At 39.2% G+C, this 26885-nt stretch overlaps 1 protein-coding gene across 4 annotated transcripts in view; it reads left to right on the top strand.

The window, feature by feature from the left end:
- PLCB1 (phospholipase C beta 1) overlaps positions 1-26885 on the top strand; it is a 370006-nt gene that overhangs the window by 289224 nt on the left and 53897 nt on the right. For all 4 annotated transcript variants that reach the window (XM_065630670.1, XM_065630673.1, XM_065630671.1 and 1 more), the window contains 10 exons: positions 1463-1567; positions 2325-2434; positions 7350-7482; positions 8331-8384; positions 9252-9471; positions 12744-12924; positions 15083-15159; positions 15252-15341; positions 17666-17723; positions 18740-18826. In XM_065630670.1, the coding sequence (XP_065486742.1) occupies positions 1463-1567; positions 2325-2434; positions 7350-7482; positions 8331-8384; positions 9252-9471; positions 12744-12924; positions 15083-15159; positions 15252-15341; positions 17666-17723; positions 18740-18826 (1115 nt within the window). The remainder of the gene's footprint in view (positions 1-1462; positions 1568-2324; positions 2435-7349; positions 7483-8330; positions 8385-9251; positions 9472-12743; positions 12925-15082; positions 15160-15251; positions 15342-17665; positions 17724-18739; positions 18827-26885) is intronic.

Below are 26885 nucleotides of genomic sequence, written 5' to 3'. Positions count from 1 at the left end.
AGCCAACTCAGCTTGTCAATCCAGCAGAAAACTCTCCACTGTTTTCTCCTGGCTTAATGGACGTAATTGCCTCATGGAGGATCTGTCAAGCTCCAGAGGAAGATAGGTGGTTGGGGATGGGAAAGAGGGGTGGGAAGGGTTTTCCTCTTCCGATGGAACTCTTACCACAGCTGATCCTCTTTCATGGCACTGACCCTTCAAGCAGCACAGAGTCCATTCCACAGAGCACTGAATCATGTACCTGCTTTTCAGCTTGTGCTTTTTAGAACAAAGGCCACTGTGTTAAATCATACAAGGACTTTTGAGAGCTTTTTACCCGCAGGCCTATCTTCTGTCCTTTTGACTCCAGTAGTCATTAGTTTATAGCATGTGATGTAGAACAGCGTGTTGATTTTAGTTTGTGTACATGCTGAAAATTTGCTGGAGGAGCTTAAGAAAACTGAGAAACCTTTGTAATTTCTGTCTTTTCTGAGACATTATTGAAAACTTTATCATACTGTCACACAAATTCACAGAATTAGCATTATTTCCAAAGCAAGGATTTAACCATTACTTGGAGGGAGACTTGCTCACATCACCCAAATGAGGACGTCTCCAGGTAATTGCATCCTGCTTGTGACTTGTACCTTGACACTGCTTCTATGTGCCGCTCTGTAATTGTGCCTCAGAACAACTTCAGCCATGGTGCAAAGAGGCACCAGTTTGTGAGGCAGAGGATGCAGCTTTGCAGCACTGCACTTCAATGCTGTAACAGTTTGTTGCTGCATCTGGAGTTCCTTTTCTCCCACTCGTACCTGTGCCCTTCCATCGCTGTCTTTAAACTGGCATTAATACATCTCACCTTATGGTGAGGCATTTTGGGGAGTTAAATTGGTGGAACACCCCTCACAGCTTCTGAAGGCTGCTTTTTTTGGAGTCTAGTTCACTGAGCTGCCTATCTACAAAGTCAGAAAAATGTCAGTGAGCAAGAGAAAGAGCAGGAGCTGATGGTAGGTGGCTGGGGGAAAGGGTTTGGGGCTGCCCCATCGGTGGTGCCTTGCCATTAACTTGGCTAAGCTGCGCTGTAGTGTTTGTCCTCGCTCTTAGAAGACAGCCAGCTTTCTAAATAGTCTGAAAATAACTCCCTTTTCAGGTATATTTCTAAGATGGGTCACATGATAGGATTCATACACACACACTTTGTAGATATAGTGCCATATTGTCTCGTTTTTAAATTAGATACCATATTGTGGATGGACTGTAAAAATAAAGAGAAAATACTGCAGTGTCATGTGCCTTTCTAACAGTCTCTGCTCTGTATACTTATCTCTGAAACCCTTCAGGTAAATCTTTCCCTACCAGAAATCCCTACGGTTGCTTACTCAGTTGGAGCCACACTATAAATAACAAATGATAACACAAATACAGTGGAAATGCCTGTGGAAGAGTTTATGCTCTGAACTGGTTGTTTCTTATTTTACAGGCTATCACTACATCTGTTTGAGGAATGAGAGGAACCAGCCTTTGACACTGCCAGCTCTCTTTGTGTACATAGAGGTCAAAGACTATGTACCTGATACTTATGCAGGTAAGTCTGTGACATTTGCCTGCTGGGAAATACAAAAGTTAATTGAAACACAAAGTGAATGTGGTGTAGATGACTTGCCACATTGGGATAAGAGTCCTTTGCATCTGATGGATCATTGTGTCTCATCTCTCATATAAGATGGCCTGATTTATGGTGGCCTGCCTAAGGTTTAAGATTTGGGCCAGCACTTTTATTTTCAGCAGACATCGTATGACTCTAAAGGGGGAAATACCCCAGGCATTTCCCACTGAAACACAAATGAAACTTTGCTTACGTGGCACAGTAATAAGTAATTGTTTCCTAAGTGAAGTGCTGTGCTTAATGTAGAGCATTGTATTTTGGAATCGGCTCTAAGCAAGGATGGGTTTAAAGACCGCACTGTGCATCTTCAATGAAAAACAGTATTCTGTATAGCTATTCTGATTTATTTTTTAAATACAGTATTTTCACTAATGTTCCTCTGTGCCTCATGTGAAGCAGGATCCTAGTTGGCTGGTACTGTAAGCTTTGAAAATCCTGATAAAACACTGTGCAGAAAATGCATATCCACATGACTCAGTCACAAGGTCCAAGAGAGGGTTCATGTTAGACTATTTGTGCATGGTGGTTTACTCCACCTCACTGTTGTTTCTAGGACCTAGGTGATACCTATCAGTAGCAGATCTGTATGAAAAATAGTGTCTCTTTCTTAAGACCCAAGGCGTACTGGAACCATAGCATAAGGGGTATGAAACTGAAGTATTTGCATTATTTCTAGATGTGATTGAGGCCTTATCCAATCCAATCAGATACGTAAACTTGATGGAGCAGAGAGCTAAGCAACTGGCTGCACTGACTCTGGAAGATGAAGAAGAGGTAAAGAAAGAGGTAAGGAATGTTTCAAAGTCCCTGCAAATATGTTACAGTATTTAAAAGCACCTACTTTGTTTAGAAGGAGAAATATTGAAAGTCCCTGGGAACTGTGTGTGTTAATTCCTCCCCACAAGGGTGCTGAGGCACTGAACAGGCTGCCCAGAGCAGCCGTGGATGCCCCATCCCTGTGAATATTCAAGAACAGGTTGGACGGAGCTTTGAGCAACCTGGTCTAGTGGAAGGTGTCCCTGCCCGTGGCAGGAAGAACGGAGCTACATGATATTTAAGATCCCTTCCAACCTAAACCCTTCTATGATTACCTGAACACCTGTAAACATCTCACCTATAATAAGACAGGGATACACGACAGCTGAGAAGCGTTGCACTGTGTGTGTGTGGTTTCACTGAAGGCAGCGTGTTGCTCATGGAGCAAGTTACTGTTCAGTGGTAAAGAGACACCAAAAATGGAATGAAAAACCATGTTATGTGTATGCTGATTTGCAACTTTGTTGCATAGTAAATTAAATCTTCATAAGTCATTGCCTGTTGTTTTCCAGTGTGATCCTGAAGTTCCCCTTACAAAAAAGACATGTCTGCATCAATACCTTTTCCTGAAAATATTACAAATTTTCCAGAATTTCTGTCTGTGTTTCTGGAGAGGTTATCCAGATGTCTCTTACACATTCTCCATGAGCAAACGTGCCCTAAAGAGACCGGGTATAATCATACAATAATTTAGACGGGAAGCGGCCTCTGGAGGTCAGTGATCCAGCCCTTCATATGTATTAGAAAGAGAGATGAAGAGAGGGAAGACCATAGAGTAAATAGAGGTTAAGGCCTGTTCTACCTTAGCGGAAAGCTATGGGAGCCACATATTCAGTTGTTTGGTATCTGTTTGGGTATATGTGGCTACCTAAGAACTAACCTGTAAATTTTATCTTTCTGTATAATCGGAGGTGTTGCGCGTAAAAATGCATTATGTTATTTTGAGCATAATTGAGAGTACTGACAGTTCAGCTTTTGTTTCTAATAAACTCTATGCACATTCAAACGATCAGTCTCTCTGTTCCCGACATTGTCATTGGGGTATCTTCTAGCAGTGTTTGAAAATATCAACCTCGTATTTTAAAGATTGCTTCTGTCAGATGTTGGGCGCATCATGTGAATCAAAAGGCACTCGGTACAGTTCTCTAGTGAAGATGCAGAAATGGTTTATAATCCTAAACTGCCCTCAGCTCTGGTGCCTGTCTTCAATTCTCAGATGTGCAAAGCCTCATTGAACTAGATTTTGTAACCAAGAATACATTCCCAAAGCAGACCAGATGAGTGAAAGTCATTACAATTCAGTGGCCAACAATTCACTCTTCATGCATTGTCACAAGTTTGGCTGAATGAGGACACTCTGAAATGCTCAGTAGCATCTTAGACATTTATCTAGGACGCTCTACACATGAGATTCTATTTTAATAGCAAAGGCTTTTTTTAACAGAATCCTTTAAATACCTTAGAGGTCATTTTTTACTTTTGAAAAAGTACAGATTTTCCTTGTCTACACAGGCTTATTTGTTAGTTAGAGAAATTCTGTCACAGAGTGTCTTCTCAAGCAAATGGGAAGAAGGAAAGATGAATTGTGGTGCTCAGGTGGTGCCACCCACATGTCAAGGAGCTCGAAAGCTCATAGGATAAAGGAGCTTGTTTTTGGAGTAGCACAGAAATATTTTTTAAAAGAAAACGGTAATGATCGTAGTGGTGTGTCTGCTCAACGTGTATAATCAGCCAGCTGCAGTAGCAAGGGACAGGTATAAAACTGCTGTTTTAAGTGACAATCTAAATACACCATTGTTAACTTCTGTTTATAGACGCCCGTTGTGGGTAAGATATTTGGCAGCTGGGCTGTACTTGGAAATCTTGAATTGCCTGATCGTGTTACACGATGATAACATTTTCTTCATCAGTCAGCCGAGCTGTTTTGTTCACTTACATTGGCCCACGAGAATCACGTCAGTTAATAATTGCAGGTACGTTCACTGGCAACATAGCTAAATAAACCCAAGTATGTTTGCCAGAACTGTACACGTAAGTGCACCTGGATTAAATTTTCCTATGTACAGTTTCAAATTTACACACTCTAGATGTTTGTGTGCAAAGCTGTGCTGTCTCCTAGCACACATTTCACGTCCCCACACCTCTCTCCCTCCCCTCACACACATTTATTTATCTGAGCTGGGTTCTTGCAGCTGTCACAGGAAAACTGGGAGGTTTTTTTCTTGGCTATGTAGAAATTTAAAGTGCAGCTCTGTAAGAAGTTCCTCGGGCTTCTTGTGAAACAGTAGTCAGATAAGCTACCTGATATTGAAACATTTTGAACAAAAAAACTTAGCCTTTCTTTAGGCTTCAAATGACACTGCCTGTTAATTATCAGTGCGATAACATAAACAGAGAACGCTGAAGAGCTGAAAAATTTACAGCATCTTTTCTGTATTTATTTGCAATGTTCCCATCATGAGCATAACATGAATTCCTACCTCTAGCTTTCTGATCAGTTCTTGCTTTCCAGCCTGGCCTTTAACTGTACTTCTCTGAATTCACAGTAAATTTTTAGGAGCATACAGGTAGGAAATGCTGCCTTCTCTTCCCCTGCCTGGTGTCCTTTACAGACAGGAGGAATAAGCCATAGAAATTTGCAGAGTTTCTTGGGATGAATTAATCCCAGCCTAAAGTAGATTGACCTCACTCGTTTGTCCATTTTCACCCCCATAGTCCGAGGAACAGCAGCGTGTCGGGGTCTAGGCAATGCCAGCCGGAGTGAAGTGCATTTTGGCTGTGCCAAATTCAGGCATAGTTTTGCAAATCATAATGATCACACCAAGTTATAGTAACAGAAATTAAGTTGATCCGACACTTCCTATAGGGAGACCATGCTCACGTTTGCTTATACTTTGCCCAGGAGGATAGAGGCAAACACTTAACAGCTGCCCACCTAGTCTGACAGTGCAGCACAGCAGAGATCTCCCAACCCTAATACATTGCGGCTCCTTTTCTCTGTAGAAATAAAAATAAGACCTTACAGATATGTACCCATATGGGTATGTATCTTTCTACTTATTTACTAAATACACTGTGTTTGAAAAGACTTGGCAACATGTGGAATATAAAACTTTCTGTGAATATTAAAACTATAAATTAGAAAGCTGGATTACATCTTGTTTTAAAAAGAACCTGAAATACTCTCCACTAAGGAAAAATCATGTTTACTTTAGCATTCTGCATGATGAATTATGAGAAGAGAAAGTGCTTTTTAATGAGATTAGATTGCTTGATGTAGTGAAAATTACTCTTTATTCACTTCCTGATCCTGTCTCACATTTCTGTTTTAGTTTCTGAAAACACATGTTTTATGTACAAAACTGACAGGCTGTATTAATAGTTTCACAACAAGCTGTGATGCAGCATTTTGCAGCACATACAAACCCAGTCCCCCCAAAATAAGATAATACCCATTTTCTTTTGGGCCACAAACTTTACAGAAGTTAGGAATTCAAGCTTTATTTGTATTAAATGTTGATGACCCATATAGCACATATGGCTTTTATTAAACTAATGAATTGCATCCTGTGAGGAGTATATTTTAAGGAGAATTGAGGGAATAACCATGTCTGTGTGTGTCACAGCTACAGCTTTTGCCAGTCACATTACTCTACTGGCATAAAAGTTGGCTAGATCATGTTTTTCCTTCTTTTATTGCAGTCATTCCTGCTTGATATAAATTGAAGTTGTTGGCATTGGTTTGCAATTGCATCGTGTTTCTCACTGCATTATCTCTCTCCTATAATTTCGGTAGAAATAGGCTGTTGAGACAGAAATCCTTTTGCAATATATAGCATGTTGTCAGGGCCAAGATGAAGGAAACCAGCAGCAGGAGCAGCACAAACACAGATCAAAATGTATTTTGCCTCTGTTGATGTAGTGCAGGCTGATATTTTGCAAGTGTGGAGTAATCAAAGGGGAAAAAAAAAACCAAACAAGTGTGGTATCCTGCCTCTGCGTGTAATGTGATTACCATCAAAGAGTGAAATGAAAGCAGCTGAAGGAACAAATCCAAAACTACCCTTGGACACCATGGCAACTGGCCCCTCGCAGGGACAGTGGGAAGGGGGGCTTGGCCATTTTGAAATAAAAGTCACTTTGAATGACCTTCTGTTTGCTGAGTGCTTGCTTAAAACCTGATGGTCACAAGGCAAATGATGATATTCAGTGCATTGTACAAAGCACGCTGTAAGCCTGAGTCTGTAGGCAACTGGAAAGAAAGAAAAGATTGTGGAAAATGCTTAAATATTTGGATACCACAGATGTATTTATGCAGCAGGATGGAGGTACTGTTTACATATTATCCTTGGAGTGTACTTAGAAGAATGGAAGATCTTGGGAATCAGAAGTATTCCTCTGTTCTGTAAGAACGGTGAATAATGGTAGTGCTGTGTGTATCTACGAAATTTAAAAGTAATTTTGTGTACACGTTTCGTTCACAGCAAGGATTTGAGTAGCATTTTCTTGCCAGCTTCTACATTGTTTCTGTGCCAGGTTTTATGGCAAGAGAACAATGGTTTTCAATAAAATACAGATTACACATCTGGTGCAGCTAATACATACTGTACTGAAAACTATCCCTGATGAGTTATATTCACTTAAAATAAAAATACTTTTTCAGAGTAATACATGCTCTATTTCTTCTTGAAGTTTACTCTGCAAAAATTAACCACCTGCATTACTGTGGCTCTTAAGGATACCTTTTTTGTTGTTTTCTTTTAGAATGACTTCTATATAACAGTTGCAGAATTTTACATTTTAAAAAGGAGGCTAAACTAGACCTGCAAATAAATTTTGAGTCTTTTAGTTGGGAAGAGTAATGTAAATCATGATGTATTTTCAGATTGACCATGGAGATTCACCATCTGAAGCAAACAATGAACCTAGGCCAACACCAGCAGAAAATGGAGTAAATTACACTGCTTCCCTTACACCGAAACCAGCAACTCAGGTTGTCCATAGCCAACCAGCACCAGGTAAAAAAAAAACCAAACCAACCAACCAACCAAAAACAACCTCCCATCTAGATAATATTTTTTCATCTGCTTTGCATTGGGTGTTTTTTTGCTATAAAACAGGTAGAAATTTTCCCACCACTTCAGTACGCTCTTAGGGCCAGTCTTCTTCAAATATACAAATATCCTCTATTTAAGCATTGCTTTTGTGGTGGAACCGAAGTTCATTACAAGAGAGAAAATTAGCTGGAGGCTGTTGCAAGTGCAGGAATCTCTTTAAATTGTTTTTACAAAGATGCCTAATTTATGCATGTGGTTACACCTTATTCCACACACAAAATACAGTCTTAGATACTTATGTATTTTGTATTGACATATCACAGAATCACAGAATGTTAGGGATTCTCCTGTAACAAATGCTTGTTAAACCATTGTTTATAATGTTATGACTGTCGTCTTCATAGGCTTGACCTTCATAGGCTTGATCTAACTGAATTCCAAGGAGCTGGATTCATCTTGTATACAGAAATTTTGCACTGACATCATAATATAGGGCAGTTGTACTAACTGTCAGCCTAATACCACTTTAGTGACTTGCATGAGTGATATCAGTGAGTTCAATATCATCCTCCTCATAAGTAAAACAAGAAAGCTCAGGTGGGTTTTTAGAAGGTTACCTTTTCATGTTGGTTCACAGGATTGGTGTTTTCCATGTTCTGCTCAAGCGATGTGTTTTTCTCAAATGATTAATAAATGCCCGTGTGAGCGTATGTCCTGTGTCACCTGCCATATTTTAATATGCAATCAAGCAGCACAATAATGGCTGTTGCTTTATAAGAATTAGAATCAGTCATCTCTTTTACCTCTAGGTTCGGTGAAAGCACCTGCAAAGACAGAAGATCTAATTCAGAGTGTCCTCACAGGTAATAAATATACAGTTTATGCTGCATGAATGATACAGTTTCTTGTCAAGAGAAATATTTTTTATGAAATAGGCCATCTGGCTTAGACATTTCTTGGAGTGATTAGGACTGCAGTAACTCATAGGAAATGTACCTACCATGTTTTCTTCCTCAGCTTTGAAGTTATTAAATGTTTGAGCACATGTTTAATGAGATCAGTATTGGGTGCCAACTGGGAAATTTTTTTAAATATCCCATTTTTATAGTTTCACAAGCTCCACATTACCGTCTGATGGAGACAAAAGGCCAGCATTGTTACGAGAACAGAAGCTAAATTTGCTCTCAATACTGTGAACAGTAATGAAACCATTTTATCTCCATTAGCCTTGCAGTACTCCCATTGCTCCTACAAAACTGAAATTACCATTACATCAAGCAAACTGGTCTGTCAGATAGTGCCCTACTGTCGGGAGTCATGTCCTCCAGCTTGGAGTTAGAGTTTAGATTGCAAATCTTGTAACTCAGTTTATTTTCCAGTCATTCTCCTAGGTTAGAACCCACTCCATGTCTGCAGGCCTACATTTAGGTGTGGGAAACAGATAAGACACACAAAATTCTCTATACTGATTGCCTTGTATTAATATTTTGCTACATATCTTGGTGTTTTAAATTTTCATCTCACTTCTAACTCATACATCAAATTGGCCACAGCATTTTCAATCTGATGAGCTTATTTCCAGATAAGTCAACTCAGTTTAAGGTAGCACATTTCACTTACAATCAGTAAAAAAGCATGCCTGGTTTCATTCCTACTAATGGCAATTTCTGGGTTCTCTGAAATCATATGTTATTAGAAAATGGAAGTGGCTTTTGTTATTACCGTTGCAGAAGTGGAAGCACAGACGATTGAGGAGCTAAAACAACAGAAGTCTTTTGTTAAGCTTCAGAAGAAGCACTACAAGGAAATGAAGGACCTTGTAAAGAGGCACCACAAGAAAACCACTGACCTTATCAAAGAGCACACTGCAAAGTATAACGAAATCCAAAACGACTACCTGCGACGAAGAGCAGTCTTAGAAAAAACAGCAAAAAGGGACAGTAAGAAAAGGTATGTTGAACTTAGCTTTCCTGTCCTTGGTATTGGAGATCTTTACTCAAGTCATCTTTTATAGTTGACAGTTAATATGGAGGTGACATTAGAGAAGGAGTATCAGTTCCGTGGAAACTTCTGCTCAACACTTAATACTACAACTTGTGTGTGCTGGTGGTGAAAGAGACCCAGGCGTCAGAACAGGAACAAAACTTAGTCCGCTTTTGTGCTATTTATGTGTAAAACAGATAAGCTAAATTTTCAGATGGAGAGCATTGTCTCCAAGTGAGACCCCTGGAAAAAACCCACGCTAGAGTAGAAGGCGTCAAATGTATAATTAGGTAAAACAAACACCTGGAAGTTATTAATGTCTAACTACTGTTTAAATTATGATTGATCCAGACCACTTGGGGATCTTTTAATCACTGCTTGGCTTTGCCTCTGCATGCAAACCCCTTCTGTGCTACGTCTCTTTCTAAACCTTGCATGCCTTATGTCTTTGTGCGTGCTGATAGAATTTTTATATTATTTAGTTAGGTACTAATAAAAAAGGAGAGTTGTATTTATAATTATTAGTTTGAAATGCAAAGACTATTATGACTCATTAATCTTTCCGTAATTATTGTCCTGTTCAGATAGTAAAGAACTATATGTTAATAAAGATCAAGTCTTAACTCCTAGTAAAACATATACACACTTAGGTACAGTCAGTGTCCGATACTGTTAAAATTGAATTATAATCAGGTAGAGGTACCCTCCTAAATTTCTATTTCTCCCACTAGTGCAGCATTTTCATTTTAACATAATTTATTTTTTACAGTAATTAGATAAGCTCGAAAGTCCTTTAACCTTTACACAAAATCCATATGGTTGCAGGTCTTGATGTGAAGACATTGAATGAACATACAAAAATAATTACTTGATACTTTTTTGTAGGAGATGATCAGAGAAAAAGGCTGGAAGCACATTGTGGCTGCTAACCTTGTTGATAGAATATCTTACTGTAAGTGACTGGGATTCAGGCCATAACTTGTCCCTAGGAAGGAGCTTATTCATTTTTGCTGCCTGATGACAGAATGTCATTGGGCTTAATAAGAGCTTAACACTCATATCTATGTTCAGTTGGCCTTAACTGTCGCCAGCTTTTAGGCTTCCAGGTTCCACACTTGAGTTTAACAAACTCCGTTAATGAGTGCGTGTCCGCTGCACACAGTGTTATTTTGTCCACTGTATTTTTCGGCATCGATGTGTGACACATAGTGGCAGACAAAACAGTGTCATGTTTCTTTTCTCTAGCATATTCTATTCAAATTCAAGCAGAAAAACAAACTGAATAAATAAAATGACTAATTTATCTTTGAGTAAAAATGATTTCTTTTGTTATTATCTGACTATAAATCGTTCATGATATCAGGCAATAAAACCTTGCAGTCTGTTATGTGGAGCTGTCACAGTGATTTCAGAGATGGGAAGTTTTATGTGCAGACACAGAGAAACCTGAAGGTTAAAAAATCTGAGGCTGAATTTTAAAAAGGCAGGAATATATTTTTAGGGATTTTCATACTTGCAAGTACATGTTATCTCAAGCAGCAGAGTTCTAACAAAATACTGTATCTCAAGGAAAAAGACAATTTTTATTATTTTAAATTATGGCTGAAGCTATTTGCCTGTAACTGCCAAGTATAAATCACTACTTCATCAGCAGTCTCTGTATCAGATTGCCACACAAGTGTGTTGTCTCTGGTCAGAAGCAATCCGTGTTTCATGGCCTTGTCTAAAATTGGGCCAAGGTTTAGTAAAGCCATTGCCTACAGGAAGTCTGAAGTATTTATTTACACACATATACAAGTGTTTTGCTGGTGGTGTTCTGAAGTTTCTTTAATTATCATGTCCCTTAACAGACAGTATTTTAGCCAGCATTTAGGCCTTATTTCTTTTTCCCAAAAATACAGAAGAAATATCAGCTTTAAAAGGTATAGTTTAATGGCGCAAATGCTGACTTTTATATTCATTAATGCTTTCATCTGGCTCCATATTTAAATTGTCCTCACCTATCACACTGACACCACTCAACCTCTTAGCAGAATATTCAAATACAAGAAAAATACAAGAAATAAAAAGTGGCTACCTTGGGTTTGTATCCTCAGATGGACGAAAGCAGCTTCACATTATTTCAGTGGCAGTAACTCTAATTGACAGCAGGCACCACCTTGAACCTGGGAGAGAGAAGCAGCCAGTGTAGCAAGTTCTCTGCACTGTAATCTCTGCAAATTTCTGAGTAGCAAACTTGTTTTTCTCACAGTGTCCGCCCTTTCTGTTCAAGGTTTTGCTGGTTTGTCCATCTCATGCGCTGTTCCTGAGGTTTCCCAGGCAACTAATTTAACACCCAAGTACAGCAGTAAATGCAGCAGCAGAGCAGGGACACAGTATATACATATTTTTAAATGTTTTTCTTTTAGGTTTAGTTTATTGCTGGCCTGAGAATGATACTGCTTTTGCCACTTATTTTTTCCTTGAGCACTTCAGTGTTGAGTGTCACGTCTCCTTTCACAATTACATCTATCCTTCCTTCTGTCTAAAGAAAGAAAAAAAGTCCAAAAGGTTTCCTCAGTGTTGCTTTTAAGCTTCCTCATGATATTTTTCCTTTGCTCCTATGTGCTGCCTTCTGAGATTTATTCCCCACTGGGTTGTTAACTTTCCTCCTGAAGTCAGCAGTCCACAGAGCACTTTCCTCTGGGTGTGTTATGCATGGCATTTCCTGAAGGGGGGAGAAAATACCAAATGAAGGGATGTTCCTACCATTTTAAGCGTTTTATAAATGCAGATGTAAAGTTATGTTCTTAAATTTATTGCTAAGTGTATGCAAGGATGACTCAGTTTTCAAAATACTCAGCACTCACCATTTCTGCTGAGGACTGTGCAGCTTTGAAGTTCAAGTCTGGAAGTAGATAAACAAGTTCCATGGGCATCTGTTTATGGGATATGTTAGCAGTTGCATTTATAGCTCATTTATACTAAGTCCAGTTCACACCACCATGACGAGTTAGTAAAATGAAGTTTAGAAGCGATAACCATCCCATTAATAAACTGTTAGCACTATTTTCTTTCCTAAAAGATGAGATTATTTGACTTACTAGAGCTAAATCATCTTCCGGCCGTATATGTGGTGCTGAGAAGCTTGTTAATGGGCTACATATAATCAGCTGCCTTAAAAACAAGGTATAAATATGTGGCACAGTGTACATGCCTAGTGACTTAGACCTTGGTGGTGGGTGTGTGTGTCTTTGCAGATCTGAAACAGGCAGCCCAGACCACGGTTCTTCAACTATCGAACAGGAATTAGCTGCGCTCGACTCTGAAATGACCCAGAAGCTTGTTGAGCTGAAGGAGAAGCAACAACAGCAGCTGCTAAATCTCCGACAGGAGCAATATTACAGTGAAAAGTACCAGAAACGAGAGCACATTAAGCTGGTACGTTTGTTATGCTGTCTGCTTTTCTTTAGTGAGCTCAGGGTGAGTAATGAAAGCAGCATGATGTTATATTAAGTGGGGCTTCCTCTTGCTTGGAGACCATTTTGGAGCTTGATTTCCCTGTGGTCTGCTGCAACTTCAAGGGGTTGTTGTGTCACTTTGTCACTAACACTTGTAACAATCGGAAGGCTTTGGATGAAAGGCAGAAAGGCAACAGGGTTATTACTACTGCTAATGCAGAAAGTCCTTACCTTTAGTTAAGTAAGTCTCAGTTAACCGAAGCTTTTGGATGATGTTCCCGTTTTGTTCTGCCACTTTTTTAAACGTACAGCACTCAAGGAGGCAGGATTAGCTGGAAAATAAATTGAAACACCGTGAAAATAAATGAATGAAAATAAGAGTCAAACATTCCCCGGGGCACAGAGTTGTGCCAAACAGTGTTCCTGTTGCAGACGAATGCTTTAAGGGGATGCAGGACATAATCTGTATATGGTGAAGAAATATTTTGTGTCCATCAGTCCAAACCAGCTTGTGTTTTTACAGCTGGAGTTTGACTCACAGCTACAGCGGGATCATAGGCCCTCTGAGCTGAAATACAGGAGCTTGGGCAGATGGCAGCTGATGCTGATGGATATTCTCAGGCAGAAAATAACATTTTTAAAGGGTGTTACGGGAAGGCAAACTGTTTCTCAACCCCAGACAATCCTCTCTCACAATTTTTTTTCTGTTTTATAATGTTTTGCCTCATTACTGTTGGATGAAGTGATTTGTCTACTCTGCCCTGCCATCCAAAAAGAGCAGGTCGGAGGAGTGATACGTGTGGATTTTCACAAATTCATTCCTGTGGATCATAGCACGGTGCTGCAGTTCCCAAGCACCCCCTGTTATCACCAGTTGTGCGTGAATCACTTCAGCATTACCCAACAGGAGCTGCTCGTGTGTGGATGCGGTTCCCTGTGCTGCAGGGAGAGAGCCCACATTCAAGGAACAGTTGTTGGCTACATCTCGGGGATTTTAATTTTTATGAAAACAAAGCATTTTGGACCCGCATAATTGAGCTTTTATTGTAAGCTAATTCGTTTTTCATTTCAAGATGGGAAATGGCATTTCTCAAAGTAAAGCTACATTTTCAGCATTGTGCAGTTAGGTAGTGTCAGGATAAATTCATATTTTAGCACAGAACATTCAGTTTTCCCTCTAAACTGTGGAGGAGTTAATATTCTGATTAAAATACGCTTTACAGCCAAGAGATTCTTTGTGATGTCTTTCTTTTAGAGGAGAGCCTGTTGTTGGTATCTTTCTTCTTTTCTCTAAGGAATGAAAAGCTGGATCAGACCAGCTAGGCATTATTATACATTCTCTGCTTTGTCATCCTCAGAGGATTATTTTACACAATCAAACATAAACTAGAGGGGGGTGATCAAACCAAATTGGTCCCGTTTTCCACTTCAATCCACCATTCATTGAACTTGCACACAAGTCCTGTCCTTGTGTCCTCTCCCTTCAGCGTCGCCACCACAAGCGTATTTTCTATGAGCAGTTTCAAGCTGAATGAGGTTGGCCCCGTTGCTGCACAGCAGATTTCAAACCCATGACTCAGATTTTTTGAGTCCATGATTCTGTGATCAAAACATAGGCTATGCTTATCTATAATTAGCTTTCGTGCATGAATTTTCAATATCTGCTTGACCACCCTGAAATCCAAGCCGTTCTGTGTAATAATGCTCAATGCAAGAAGAATGTTTTCAGCAGTCACAGAAAACCGGGAATATTCAGTGACAGAGGAATTCCGTTTGCAATTTATATTGTGTAAATTCAGTTTGTGACCATTTGAATTATCATAGGCATTTTAATTCCTTGCAAAGGTAAAATCTGCAAAAGATATTTTGGTTTTACATTTAATATTTTGAAACTATATCACTTTGATGTACAGAGTAGTAGTTTCTGTGTAAGTTGGATGTAGCCAAGTCTCGTTGGATTCTGCAGGTTACAAATACATTTACACCGATGAGAATGTTTACTGGGTTTTGATTGTTGGTAATTAATCAGGGAACTGTGTAACACTTTCATGTCTGCTGCAGACTTTTGAGGAAACTTAGATGCATGTATGATGTTTAGCTGAAAATACATATTTTTGTTTCTTGGGATTTTTTTGTAGCTTATTCAGAAGTTGACAGATGTAGCAGAGGAGTGTCAGAACAGCCAGCTAAAGAAACTGAAAGAAACATGTGAAAAGTAAGGTGCTATTCCCCTTATAATTGATTACTAATTTGTGTGGGTTTTGTTTAGATACCTTTTGAACTTGCCTTTATTTTTTTATACGTTAGAGAAAAGAAAGAATTGAAGAAAAAAATGGACAAGAAGAGACAGGAAAAGATCACAGAAGCAAAGTCCAAGGATAAAAATCAAATGGAAGAGTAAGTATATCCTTAGATCCATATCCTTATATGTCCTGAGGAGACACAAGATTTTTCACAACTGGAAAGTCAAAGAAAGGTCTTAACCCTAAATACGAGGCAGCTTTTAGTCAGACTGTAATACCTCACCAGAGCAGGAGTCCTCCTTACTTCCGCTGGTACTAATTTAATTTCCTGAGACTAATCTAATTTTCTGTTCTGTGAGAGTTGAGAGCCTGGGTCAGGTGCAGAGGTGCTGATGTGTGGCATGGGGACATGCTGAGGAGTGACATGGGGACGTGCCGATGTGCGGCATGATGGAGTGAATCACCGCGATGCTGTTAATCCAGACGCTATTCCTCTGAGCATAAATAGGCTTAATGGCTTCAGTTTCTTCAGGGTTTGATTTCACCTTAATTTAGGTTTTTATTTGTGAGTTATCTTTTCTTCTTAACTCTTTTAAAGCTGCTCTCCAGAAGAAATAGCAGCAACACACTAGAAGGTTTGCTCTACTTTTGTGACAAATTCCCCTCAGATGCTGTGCTACTGCTTCTCCTCCAGCAACAGCGTTATGCAGCGTGCACGCACTTAGGGTGGAAGGGAGAGGAAAGCTCAGCTCTCAGGCTACAGTTTCTGTGAACAGGGACAGGAATATTAATTTTATTTATGCACCACCAGACAACACAAACTGTAGTTGTGCAAGTTGATTATATTCTTCCCAGGGGCATAGTATCTACGTTTGTTTGTCCTCCTTCATTTGTTTTGGCAAGCAGCTCAAAAAGAAAATGGAGCATTTTAATCTTTTACCGTTTGCTAGGATATTCCTGTTACCAATCTTCGTTTTAGTAACATTTAAAAATAGAGGAGGAACAAAAAACCCACTAAAATCTGAGCTTTACCATGTAATAAAGATGCAACTGTGTTGCGTTTGCTGCATCTGAAAAGGTTTATACAGATTATGTAGCTTCTCAGCATAGAGTCTGTGTATTTGGTAATGCTGAAAGAAGGTCACGCACACACAATGAACTGCATTGGATAATTTAAGAATCGATATTATAGAATTTTAATAAACGTCCTAGAAAAAAGATAACTAAATGAGAATAATTAATTATGAAAAAAAAGGGAGAAATACTTAATATGGTTAGAGCTGGTAAGAGACCATGGAAGTCATATTAGAAAAAAGTAGTTAGTCATTATGAAAACGTTATTGCAGTAAAAATCAATTGCAATAGGAAATGATTTGCTGTGAGGTTAATGAGACACTAGTGAGAAAAGCCAAAAACAGACAAGTAGAAATTATTTTTTGTTTTCCTTTTATTTTTTTTCTCTTTTTTCCCAAAGGCTCTCCTGTGCCAGGCATTTCAAAGTGCCCTTGGGAAAGGTGAGATGGGAACTACATGGGAAACTCAGCTTTCCTGTCGAGTGACACAGTTTGTCCTTGCTCTCGCAGTAGGACTGAGAGTAGCGAGACCTTGTGTTGAATCCCATTCGAGTCATCTGGGCTAGGCCAGGCTGTTGTTTGCTTACAGCTTTTACATAAATTTGGGAAACAATATTACACAGAATAATACATTGCATTAATTGTTCTTAATGAATTTTTCTAATTCCTACATGCACCCAGGGCTTGTGTAACTACCTAAAACCATGAGATTTGAGTGCCACCCGAACAGCAATTCACTGTTCTTGACTTAGGCAATGAGGTTTTAGAGTACTGTCCTGAATCTCACTTTTCCACAAATCATTGTTTTATGTGTGTTTACCCCTTTGGGGGATCTCATCTTCAGCCTTTGACCAACAGTTACCTAACAACTATCTCCCAGAGTCTCTTCAAGTATTTCCTCCAAGTTCAGCTTTATGTGGTTTACGTCGCAAAGCTGGGGACCACAGTCAAGTCTGGCCTGCTCGTTATGGGAGCTTTGCCGTTGGCTCCGAGGTATCACCAACAGTATCTGCTCCCTGACGGAGACTATTTCTCTACTACATAATGTGCCACAATGTGGCAGTGTGTATCTACTGATGATCGTGTGCTCTCCCAGACTGACACTGGGGCCTTAAGGAATACGGCCATCACTTTGAAGATGTGGCGGTACCCGCTGGGAAAAGCCTGTTGTGAAAGAGCAGGGGCTTTGTTGTGGTTTGTTGCGGAAGATCATGGGGAAGTCTGAGCCCTTCAAATAATAAAGACGCAGCCTGTTACAAAAGGCACATTCAGGAAGCGGATAAAAGTTAAGTAGGCAGATACATACATTTATAACATAGCCTTATTTTTTAAGACGTTGTGGGGGATTAAAATATATTGGTGTGATCTTATTGATTACAATAACTTGTTGGTTGCTTCTCCCCAGAGAGAAGACCGAAATGATTCGATCATATATCCAGGAGGTGGTGCAGTACATAAAACGGGTATGTCAGGCCATGTGGTTATTTTTCATTTTGGGGGTAGAATGTAAGCTTTCTGATTTTAGGTCATATTCAACTGCAGATTCTAAGCTTCAGTGTAAAGATTCTGCAAGTGTTCATTTTTAACAGATGCCGTGTAGACTGCTCTTCACATTCCAGTTAAAGGAAAACCGGAATTTTAGACAGATCTTGATTAATTGTTGGTCAGTGTTTGGAGAATGGTAGTTAGAGGAGGAGATTTTAATACAGTCATGATGTCATCTTTGAATGTCTTGTGTTTATTCTTGGAAAATGTACCAATTTTTTTAATTGGCTCTCTGTCTCATGAATGCAAAGATTGGGTAAGTAACTCGGAAAGTCACTAAACATTTAATTGCAGCTATAGGTGGTTTACTGAGCCTAAAGTATGCACCACAGTGTTTTGATGTGTGAAATCACCATGAAACATAGGCCACTATTGAATTTTCTCTTAATTTCATTGCAGAGAGAGTTCAGTTCAAAAGTTGGCCCATTTTTGCTCACAGAGACCTCGATTCAAGAAGCAACCTAAAGAATTAACAAATTAAGTATGTTTCATTCCTCTTGGAGTCAGACGCATGTCTGAGTGCTTTATTAAATGAGGCCCAAAATTTACCAGCCTGTTCATGTAGGACTCTAGGATGCAAATCCTCCTTTTCTGAGAACAGGGTCCATCTCACACTGCTCATACAATAAAAGCTAAAGCAAAATAATAAGATTTTTTAAAATGTAGTGTGCGTTTAATCACATTAGAAGTCTACAGTATGTCCTTTAGACATTTCTGATTCTAAATCCCATGTGTGAAATCTGAGATATATTGTCCACATATAACAGTTGTGCTCAGGGATGCTTGTGACAATGGTGTGTAGGTTCATATTAGAATTATTCATAGTTTTGACGATAACATTTTAATTTTGATGGATGAAATATTTGTTGGGGAAGAGGTGGGAAAGTGAGGATCTGCAATCTCTGATAAAAGATTCTCTGTTCTTTTGTTACAGCTAGAAGATGCTCAGAGTAAAAGACAGGAGAAACTTGTAGAAAAACATAAGGAGATTCGTCAGCAAATACTGGATGAAAAGCCTAAGGTAATGAGTTTTTGAACAATGTCATACTGCTAAAAAATGTCTGCCAGGAAAGAAAGTGTTCTTACAGCAGGTAGGATGATGTTTAAACATGCGAAAGTCCATTCATAGCATCATAGCCATTGTCTCTAATATTCAGGATGAAAAAAGATCAAGTGCAGCACCACTTCAAGTCCAGATGAGATATAATGGGGTTTATTTTTTAGTACTCTTGTTGTTAAAAAGCTTTCAGTGTAAATGGTGCTTCTGACCAGCAGAGTGTGCCCTTCACTTTTTTGTGCTTTAGCAATACAAAAACAAAACACAGTTTACATTGAAAAGGAAAAGAGATATCTCTTTAGTATGCTTGCTGCAGATATTTGTGATAATTGATGAGGATATATTTTTGTGGGAAACAATGAGTGTTTTCATAATATTAGTGCTTAATATACAACATTGCTTGCTGGATTTCCTCTGTTTGATTTTGTGCACTGCATCTACACATAATATTCTGAAATACGGTTTTTCATCCTAAAGATTACGGGCTGACTCTTGCTCCTAGTGAAGCTGGTGGTAGTTTTGCCATTGACTTCAGTAGAGGAGGTTCAGAGTCCTCCACTTGTACACGATTTTCCTATGGGAAGACCTGAGTAACTATATAATCAGACTTCTCTCCAGAGGGAGACTTGTTTTCAGCAGAGTTCATATCCAAGAATGATTCTTCACAGCCCATTGTGTCATGTCTGCTTTCATTTTTTTCTGCACTTGCCCAAATGTGTGTTACAGGCTTCACTTTTCATTTCTTGTCTGTGTCCAAGTCCTAATGTTTCCGTGCTTGTATTACAGCTTCAATTCTAGCATTGGGTGTCAGCTAATCAGTCTCGTCATGTCATTTCTGTGAAATATCCAGAGAATAAATTAGCCTGCGATATGAATAGCTAGAAGTTTACAATAGTTTGGGAAAATAAAATGTTTGCATTTCTGATTTTCTACTCATCTTTTTTAAATCGCGTTTGTAAATAAGCTGGAAATTTTTGATGTCGTGGGCATCTGGGTGTAAAGACTATGCTTATGTTTTATATTTGGTGCTGTAGGATCTGAGCTTCTCAGGCATGTGAACTAAAAAGACTGGAATTTAAATGCCGGAATTTTATATTTCAAAGAATAACCTGCTGGTACTTCTCGCAGTGGCTTCTCACAAATACTAGGGCACTTGATTACTTCTCTGCCTGTCTCCTTTTCTCTTTTTTTTCTTGGGGTTTTTAAAATTTATCCATTTATTGAGAAGTAGTATAAAGCACTGGGAATTTGTCACTAAGGACCTGGATTGCATGTTGAAAGGTTGTGCTGGACTGTGCTGGATGGTGTGAGACTGTCCCACCCGCTGCCCGCGTGCCCAGCGCTGCATAACCAGCCCTCCCCGGTCTGCGCTCACAACTTCTCCTGAGAAAACCCTCTGCACTCATGGGCCTCACAAGGCCTGGCTGCATTTTAGGGTTTTTTTCCCTTTCCCACACACTGAAATGGGCAGACTTGGCTGAATTTATGGTGGTATGTGCCTCTTGCTGGCATGAGAGGATTTAGGCAAAACATCATTACTCATTTTATTAAGTCTCTTTTTATGTTTTGCTTCATGTTCATATTTCATATCCATATTTGCTTCCTTAGTGACAGGCCATATGATATAAAATGGATCAAATGAATTCCCCACTGAGAAGAACCGATGTATTTTATGCAAACAGCAGCCTTTGTAGGGGCAGCTTTTTTAACAGGCCAGTCTCTCATGCTTCGGTATTCCAACGCCCACTGAAATTTATGCTAGCTGTGTTAAAATGGTTTTCTGGCAGTATCAACTCAACCCCTAAACAAAGAGTTTAATGTATTAAGAGGGAAGGAATTTTTAGTGTTTTTACCAATAGTGCTTTGGAGACAGATTTGCCATCATCAATCACTGTCATTTGGTTATTTATTACTGATTCACAGCTCGTTGTGCTATGACTTTGTGCACAGAGCTCTGTCACAGCCAGGAAGAATATAGTTTCACAAAGCGTTGCCAACAGACTGCCACAGCAGTGAGGTTTTTGGGTTTGGGGTTTTTTGTTGGTTTGGGGTCTTATTTTTTTGTTGGTTTCGTTTGGTTTTTTTTAAGTATGAATTTGCAGCTTCGTTTGTTGCAGTATGTGTAGCTCACCAGAGGAAAATTTCCTTTAGAGTGCTGACATTTTAGACAACAGCTTTTAGAAACTGCACAAGCTACATGCAAATTAGTTCCCTGTACTGGAAGCAGAGGGCTTGCTTTTTATTTAAAATATCATACGTCGAGATGGAAGTACTTAACTCACAACTGATTTACACCCTTAAACTTTGCCTCTCCCTCATAGGTATAATTCCTTTTTAACGTTTGGATGTGAGACTGTTTTGCAGCTTTCATTTGCAGGGCTGTTGTGTAACAAAAAGCTTTCTTTCTCATAAAAGAGTGGGGAGTTCCCGAACTGATACTGTTAGGCAAAACATTGGAAATAGTTCATCAGCTTCTTGTGGTCCTGCTGAAATCAGAATAGGTGTTGGCTTTAATGGGCCCAAAATGTGTAAGTATTAAGGATATCTTTATGGCAAACAAATCTATGATGCTGTAGAAACTAGAAATCGAATATTATCATCAAATCTGTTTGTGTGCATATGGAAACAAGCCAACCACTCCCACAAACACGTTTGAGAAAGGAGACTGTCACCTAATTAAGAAGTCAAATACTGACTATAGGTCAAAAAATTTCTAACTTGCCATTTTAGTGAAAGCACAGTGGAAACAAAGTTCAAATGCTCTCCTGCCACTAGCTTTTTCCTAGAAGCATCATTTTTTTCCTTTTCTCTCCTTTTTTTTCTTACGTTATCTACTGGCAGCTTTATTATCAGCAGCAGCTTGTATTTCTTTTCTCCCTCATTGTAATTCTTTGTCTCTCTCTCTTAGTCATTGATACACATTAAGATTGTCCTGCGTCCTTATCTGCTTCCCCTTGGGCATCTCTTCTGTGCCGTGGAGACTGCTGTAAAAACGCAGCTCTTTACACCACAGTCCTGAAATCTGTATGTTAGAGCAGTGTGTGATTTTAGATTCTCCACTCCAGTGTGTGTCTGGCTCTCGTTATCTAAGCACAGATGAGTGCATCAAGGATGGGCATGGTCATTGCATCTTAATTTCTCTGTCCTTGACAGCCTGTGTGTCAAATTAAACATGTGCATTTCCTTCTCCCCACCCTTGCCTCCAATTTCATTGTAATTACAGAAATCAATACACATGAGATATGACAAGGAATTAATTATTTTTTCTGAGAATCGACTCGGTTACAGTAAATAGACCCAAGCTTCCTCTAATTGAAATCAATGAGACTTTTGTTATTCATGCTCATGGGTCAGAGTAACACTTAAATCTCAATGAAACAGCCGAGACTCCTGTGCTCTTGCAGTCAGCTCCTGCTCCCAGCCGAGTTAACTGGACTCTTTTGGCTTCAGGTGGACCTTACTCTTCCAGCCCCAGCTGTCAAGGGAGATGTAACTCATGTGGTTCCTCATTTCATAGCCCATGTTCATGTTTCTGCTCACACATACTCTACTGTTCACAAACTCAGCTTGGCCAAGGCCTTGCCAGATGATGTGGCCTCCTGCAGAGAGGTGGAAAATGGCATTTTTCAGGGGGAGGCTTTATCTGTGGGAAAAGGGGTGCCATAAGATGAGTGAACTTTCCTCTAAGTTTTGCATCTCTGTAGTCTTTCACATGAATGAAGAGAATACAGCCCTGAGGTATAAAATTCTTTTCTCCCTCAAAAAGTAAAGTGAAACAATTTTTAAGATTATAAATCAGTTCTAGATAATGGAAAATAAAAGCATCCGATGCATTCTAACTTTCGAAGAACACACATCTATTATCTTGCAGTTTGACATGCGTTATTAATTGTACCCGATGGGAGTCAACTCTTCAATATCCAATCAATAATTACTATTAGCACCGTAACTGAAAAATTTGTAGGGACATAAAATGATACATATTCAAGTTATAGAACGAATTAACGAGATGATGATCATTTACAGCAGTCAGCCTCTCTTAACTCTAGTGTCGTCTTCCCATGACATAGGGCTGGAAAGGACCTCCAAGGTCTCTCTTCTCCGGGCTGGCTGTTTTTACAAAACATCACATCTCATGTAAGCCTGTTAATGAAACAGTGCTGGGCAATGGCTCCTTCCTTCTGAGTGCTATTTAAATAACAATATTTGAAAACCCAATGAATCGTTTCATAGATTTCTGATGGATGCCTTCTGATTTCTGAGAATGTCCAAAAATACATCAGTCTTTGCGAAGGTTACAGCTTGTCATGGGTGCTTCACGTAAAACTTTGTGATCATTTTCATGCAGATAATGTTGAGTTAAATGGAGCTGTTACTGGCAATAGGGTCAGCAGAATCACTGCTGTAAGTTTAGAAAGAAGTCAAATACAGCAAATGTATTTTACAGCACTGTTAAACTTGATTTCAGTTAATCTCAGAGCCACCCTATTAGCTCATCGGGAATAGAGCAGCTCTTAGGAACTTTGATGACTATTCCAGTGTCCTTTCAGCTCGCTGCATAATTCACAATAACAATGCACTGTCCACCACAATCCCTTTTTTATCCTTTACACCCCTGTAGGAAGCCAAACTGTGTTTTGGGCTAGCTGCACTTAATTCAAACCCGCCAAAATGCATTCCAGTTCAGCCGCAGGCGACTATTCAAGAATTTCGGGGAAGGAGTTTGGAGAAAAAGGTTATTTTAGTTTACTGAGTTTCATGGGACTTTGCATTGCATGGGGGAAGGTTGCCCTCTTAAAGTAGTATTCAGACTCACTGCAAAATGACATGAAAAAAAGAGTTGATAGCCACTGTAATATTTGAAAATTTCTCCTTTTATTTTCTCCCTGTTTAGGTAAAAATTATTTCTTCTTTTAGTTCATTCAATTTAAACATTTCTAAAGTTTAAAAAGAAATTTCTCTTGTATCTGTGGCTGCGAAGCTAAAATGATTTATGGCAATATCTGCCAAAAAACCAGAATCAAGAGGATTAAAATAATTCACTGTTTGTTTCACTGTTCAGCTTTGAGTTTTCGTGCTTGTATATTCATCAGATGGGAATAATAAAATGCTTCTCTACTTCATTAAATGGGCAACAGCATGGAGAGATGAATGGAATTTTCTTAGCCTCAGTGAACAACAAATATTTAAACCGAATATTTAAAAATAAAAAATATTCTAGACTGAGATTTCCAAATCTTCCTGTGGCTTGATCTGGTGTTTTCCCACTTCTGGACCAGGGCTTGCATTTAAATTGAAGGATGCAGTTTGGATGGACTGTTCACTCGAGGATCTTGGCACTTTGCTCAGCACCTCTCACCATCAAGTCCTAAGTGACAATCAGCCTAATTATCTAATAATCTTTGAGTAGCTTAAGCTCTGATGTTTCTTTAAATGTTTTATTAGTGCAATTGCTAAGGAGTCCCTGGTTACAGAGTATTTTTCCAGGAAACCTAGGTTGTCTCTTTTTTTCTGTTTCTCCCAATGGATAAACACTGCAGAATGCACTTTCAGCCTGTAAATTGAGTAGTAAGTAATCCCACTTCGCTCGTTAAAATGTAATAGACTGACCTTTATCCTATGCCAGTTTTATACCAATAAAACTCCCTTAAGTTCTGTGCTGTGACTAGCTCATCACTAGGCCTGAGATCAAAAGACTTCAGTCCAAATAACAGGACGCTCAAAAGATTATTTTCAATTAAGACCTTGCTTGCTTGTTTACATTTTTTCTTCACAAATTCACATTTTTAATGATTGTTTATTTTTCCAACAGAATAAATATTACGGTGCGAGAAGTGGATATCAGATTGCAAAAGATAGATCTAACAATTTGAGGTGATATTTATTGTGTTAATTAAATATCTCCCAGTGCTGATCTTGCACATGCACGTATGTCTTGGGAACACCAGCTTTCAAATGAACAGCATCACTTTTCCAGTGTGATAAGCAAAATGCTTTTAAAATTTATTTTAATGAATTCTGATGTCATTTCCTTTAAATAAAGATGTCATCAACTCTTTGTAGGAAGAATGTAAACATAAAGAAATATTTTAATGAACAGGACATGAGGGGAAATATAAGAAATTTAGATTGGAGTTCATTGATAGAGGGTGATATTTTTCTCATATGGATCATTCTGCTGGAAATCAGAGAATCTCGGGCTTGTTCTGGAGTTGCAAAAAGATGGAAAATAAATCATTTGAAAGGGCAAACTTTTTTCAGTTTGCACTAGTGTAAATCAAAAGGAACATTATGAATCTAGCAGAGTCACTGGTGATTTAAACTGATAGGAGCGAAAGCAAGAGTATGGTCCATAACGGAGGTTGTGTGGCCGACATTTGATTTGTGAAGGTTAGTGAGATTTTCCTGGAGAACATGCTAGTGAAGGGGTTTTTTAAGAAAAGCAATTTCAGAATCCAGCTACCATCTGGGGGTGGTGGTAAGGCACAAATGTGAGAATTCTTACTGAAAAAAGAACACTTTTTTTTTTTTCTAATTTGCACAAATGAATCTCAGATAAGCACAGGGCTCATGTCTCTGCCCACTATGGTTAATTATTTAATTGGCCTTCCTGATACCTGTAGGGAAGATGAAATCCCAAGTGGAGCTCAGACTGTCCTGTGTTCCCTGTCCAACACTGAGAGAGGTCCCCACCACTCAGAAACTCCCACTTTGCTGGAGAAACAGCAAAGGAAAATCTATATATACAAATTCAGAGGCAGCGTCCCCCAGATTCCTCCTTCGCCTCAGCAGAAAGTACAGCTGCACCCAAACCAGTCCGGTCTCAGGACAGTGCAGAGGTGCCTGTTTGAGAGACATCTTTCAGCTTTTGGAGACACATCCAGCTTTGCATCAACAGCCACAGCAGCACAGGGCAACGTATGGCATCCATACTGCTCCTCCAGGGCAAGCTGCCTGCCTTTACTGCCCTCGTCGGCTTCTGTAATATCACGGAGGCGTTGAATGGGAGAGCAGATTAGCCCAACTGAGTATGAATAATAAGCTATAAATGTGTCATTATGCAAATAAAAATGTGCATGTCCCCGATTCATAACAGGCTGCTGCAATGATCATCCATCAAAATGACAGAACAGACCGTGTTTTCTTGCATTTGTTTCAGAACACAGTCACCATGTGCAAACAAACCCACTCCTTAAAAGCAAGAAAATTACTTGAAGTTGTACAGTAACAGATTTTAGAGCGGTGCACTGTTACTCTAATTCTCTTACATGGTTAATTTGAGTTAGAAAGCAATTCAATTAAGGGGAAGAAAATGAAGTTATAAATTGCCATAAAAATGATCAGCTGTGTAATAAACATCAAAACGTAAAAATTACCCTTTCTCCCTTTGTAACATAAATTACTAAAGTAGACCGAACTTCTGATTTGAATGTTTACGAACAGTTAATCCTTCTCAAAACAAGTGAACTTCCTATGCAGAGCATAGTGTGGTGTGTTTTACCACAGATTGAAGAGAAAACTGGGAAAAGAATGTGAAAAATGAATATATAGTTACTTTCTGCAAGGTCAAGTTCAGGATGATGACAAGCTAGAGAGAGCATATTGTCTTTGCAGAAGATGCTCCTCTGTGTACCGCAGGTGGGTAAGGATGACAAGAAAACATCAACCTGGAGTGAATAGTGTAACATTAAAAGGGTCGCTTATCTGTTCTCTGTAGCCTCTCAAAGCGCTTTCATCTGCACTGTCCAGTTCTCTGCTCAAGTGTAGAACATCTGCTTGAGTTAAAGCAAAGTGCCAGGTGTCATTCAGTGACCCGCACCCCTGTGACCCAGCCCTGCGCTCACTTTGATTCAGCATTTATTGCTTCCTGCAGTGAAAATTTCCCGAAGTGTGGACAAGTGGCCAGCAAGCCGCAAGGTAGCAAGTGGCTGTGAAAAAAAAGAGCACAAAGCTAACTGGTGTGTTAACAGTATTATCTCTGAAGAAAAATACAACTGAAAATGATGTGAAAAAGTTGAAGAGG

This window comes from Caloenas nicobarica, chromosome 3 (genome assembly GCF_036013445.1).
Source record: "Caloenas nicobarica isolate bCalNic1 chromosome 3, bCalNic1.hap1, whole genome shotgun sequence".
NCBI lineage: Eukaryota > Metazoa > Chordata > Aves > Columbiformes > Columbidae > Caloenas > Caloenas nicobarica.
Note: the sequence above shows the minus strand (reverse complement) of the source record. Positions and strands in the feature narration are given on the sequence as shown.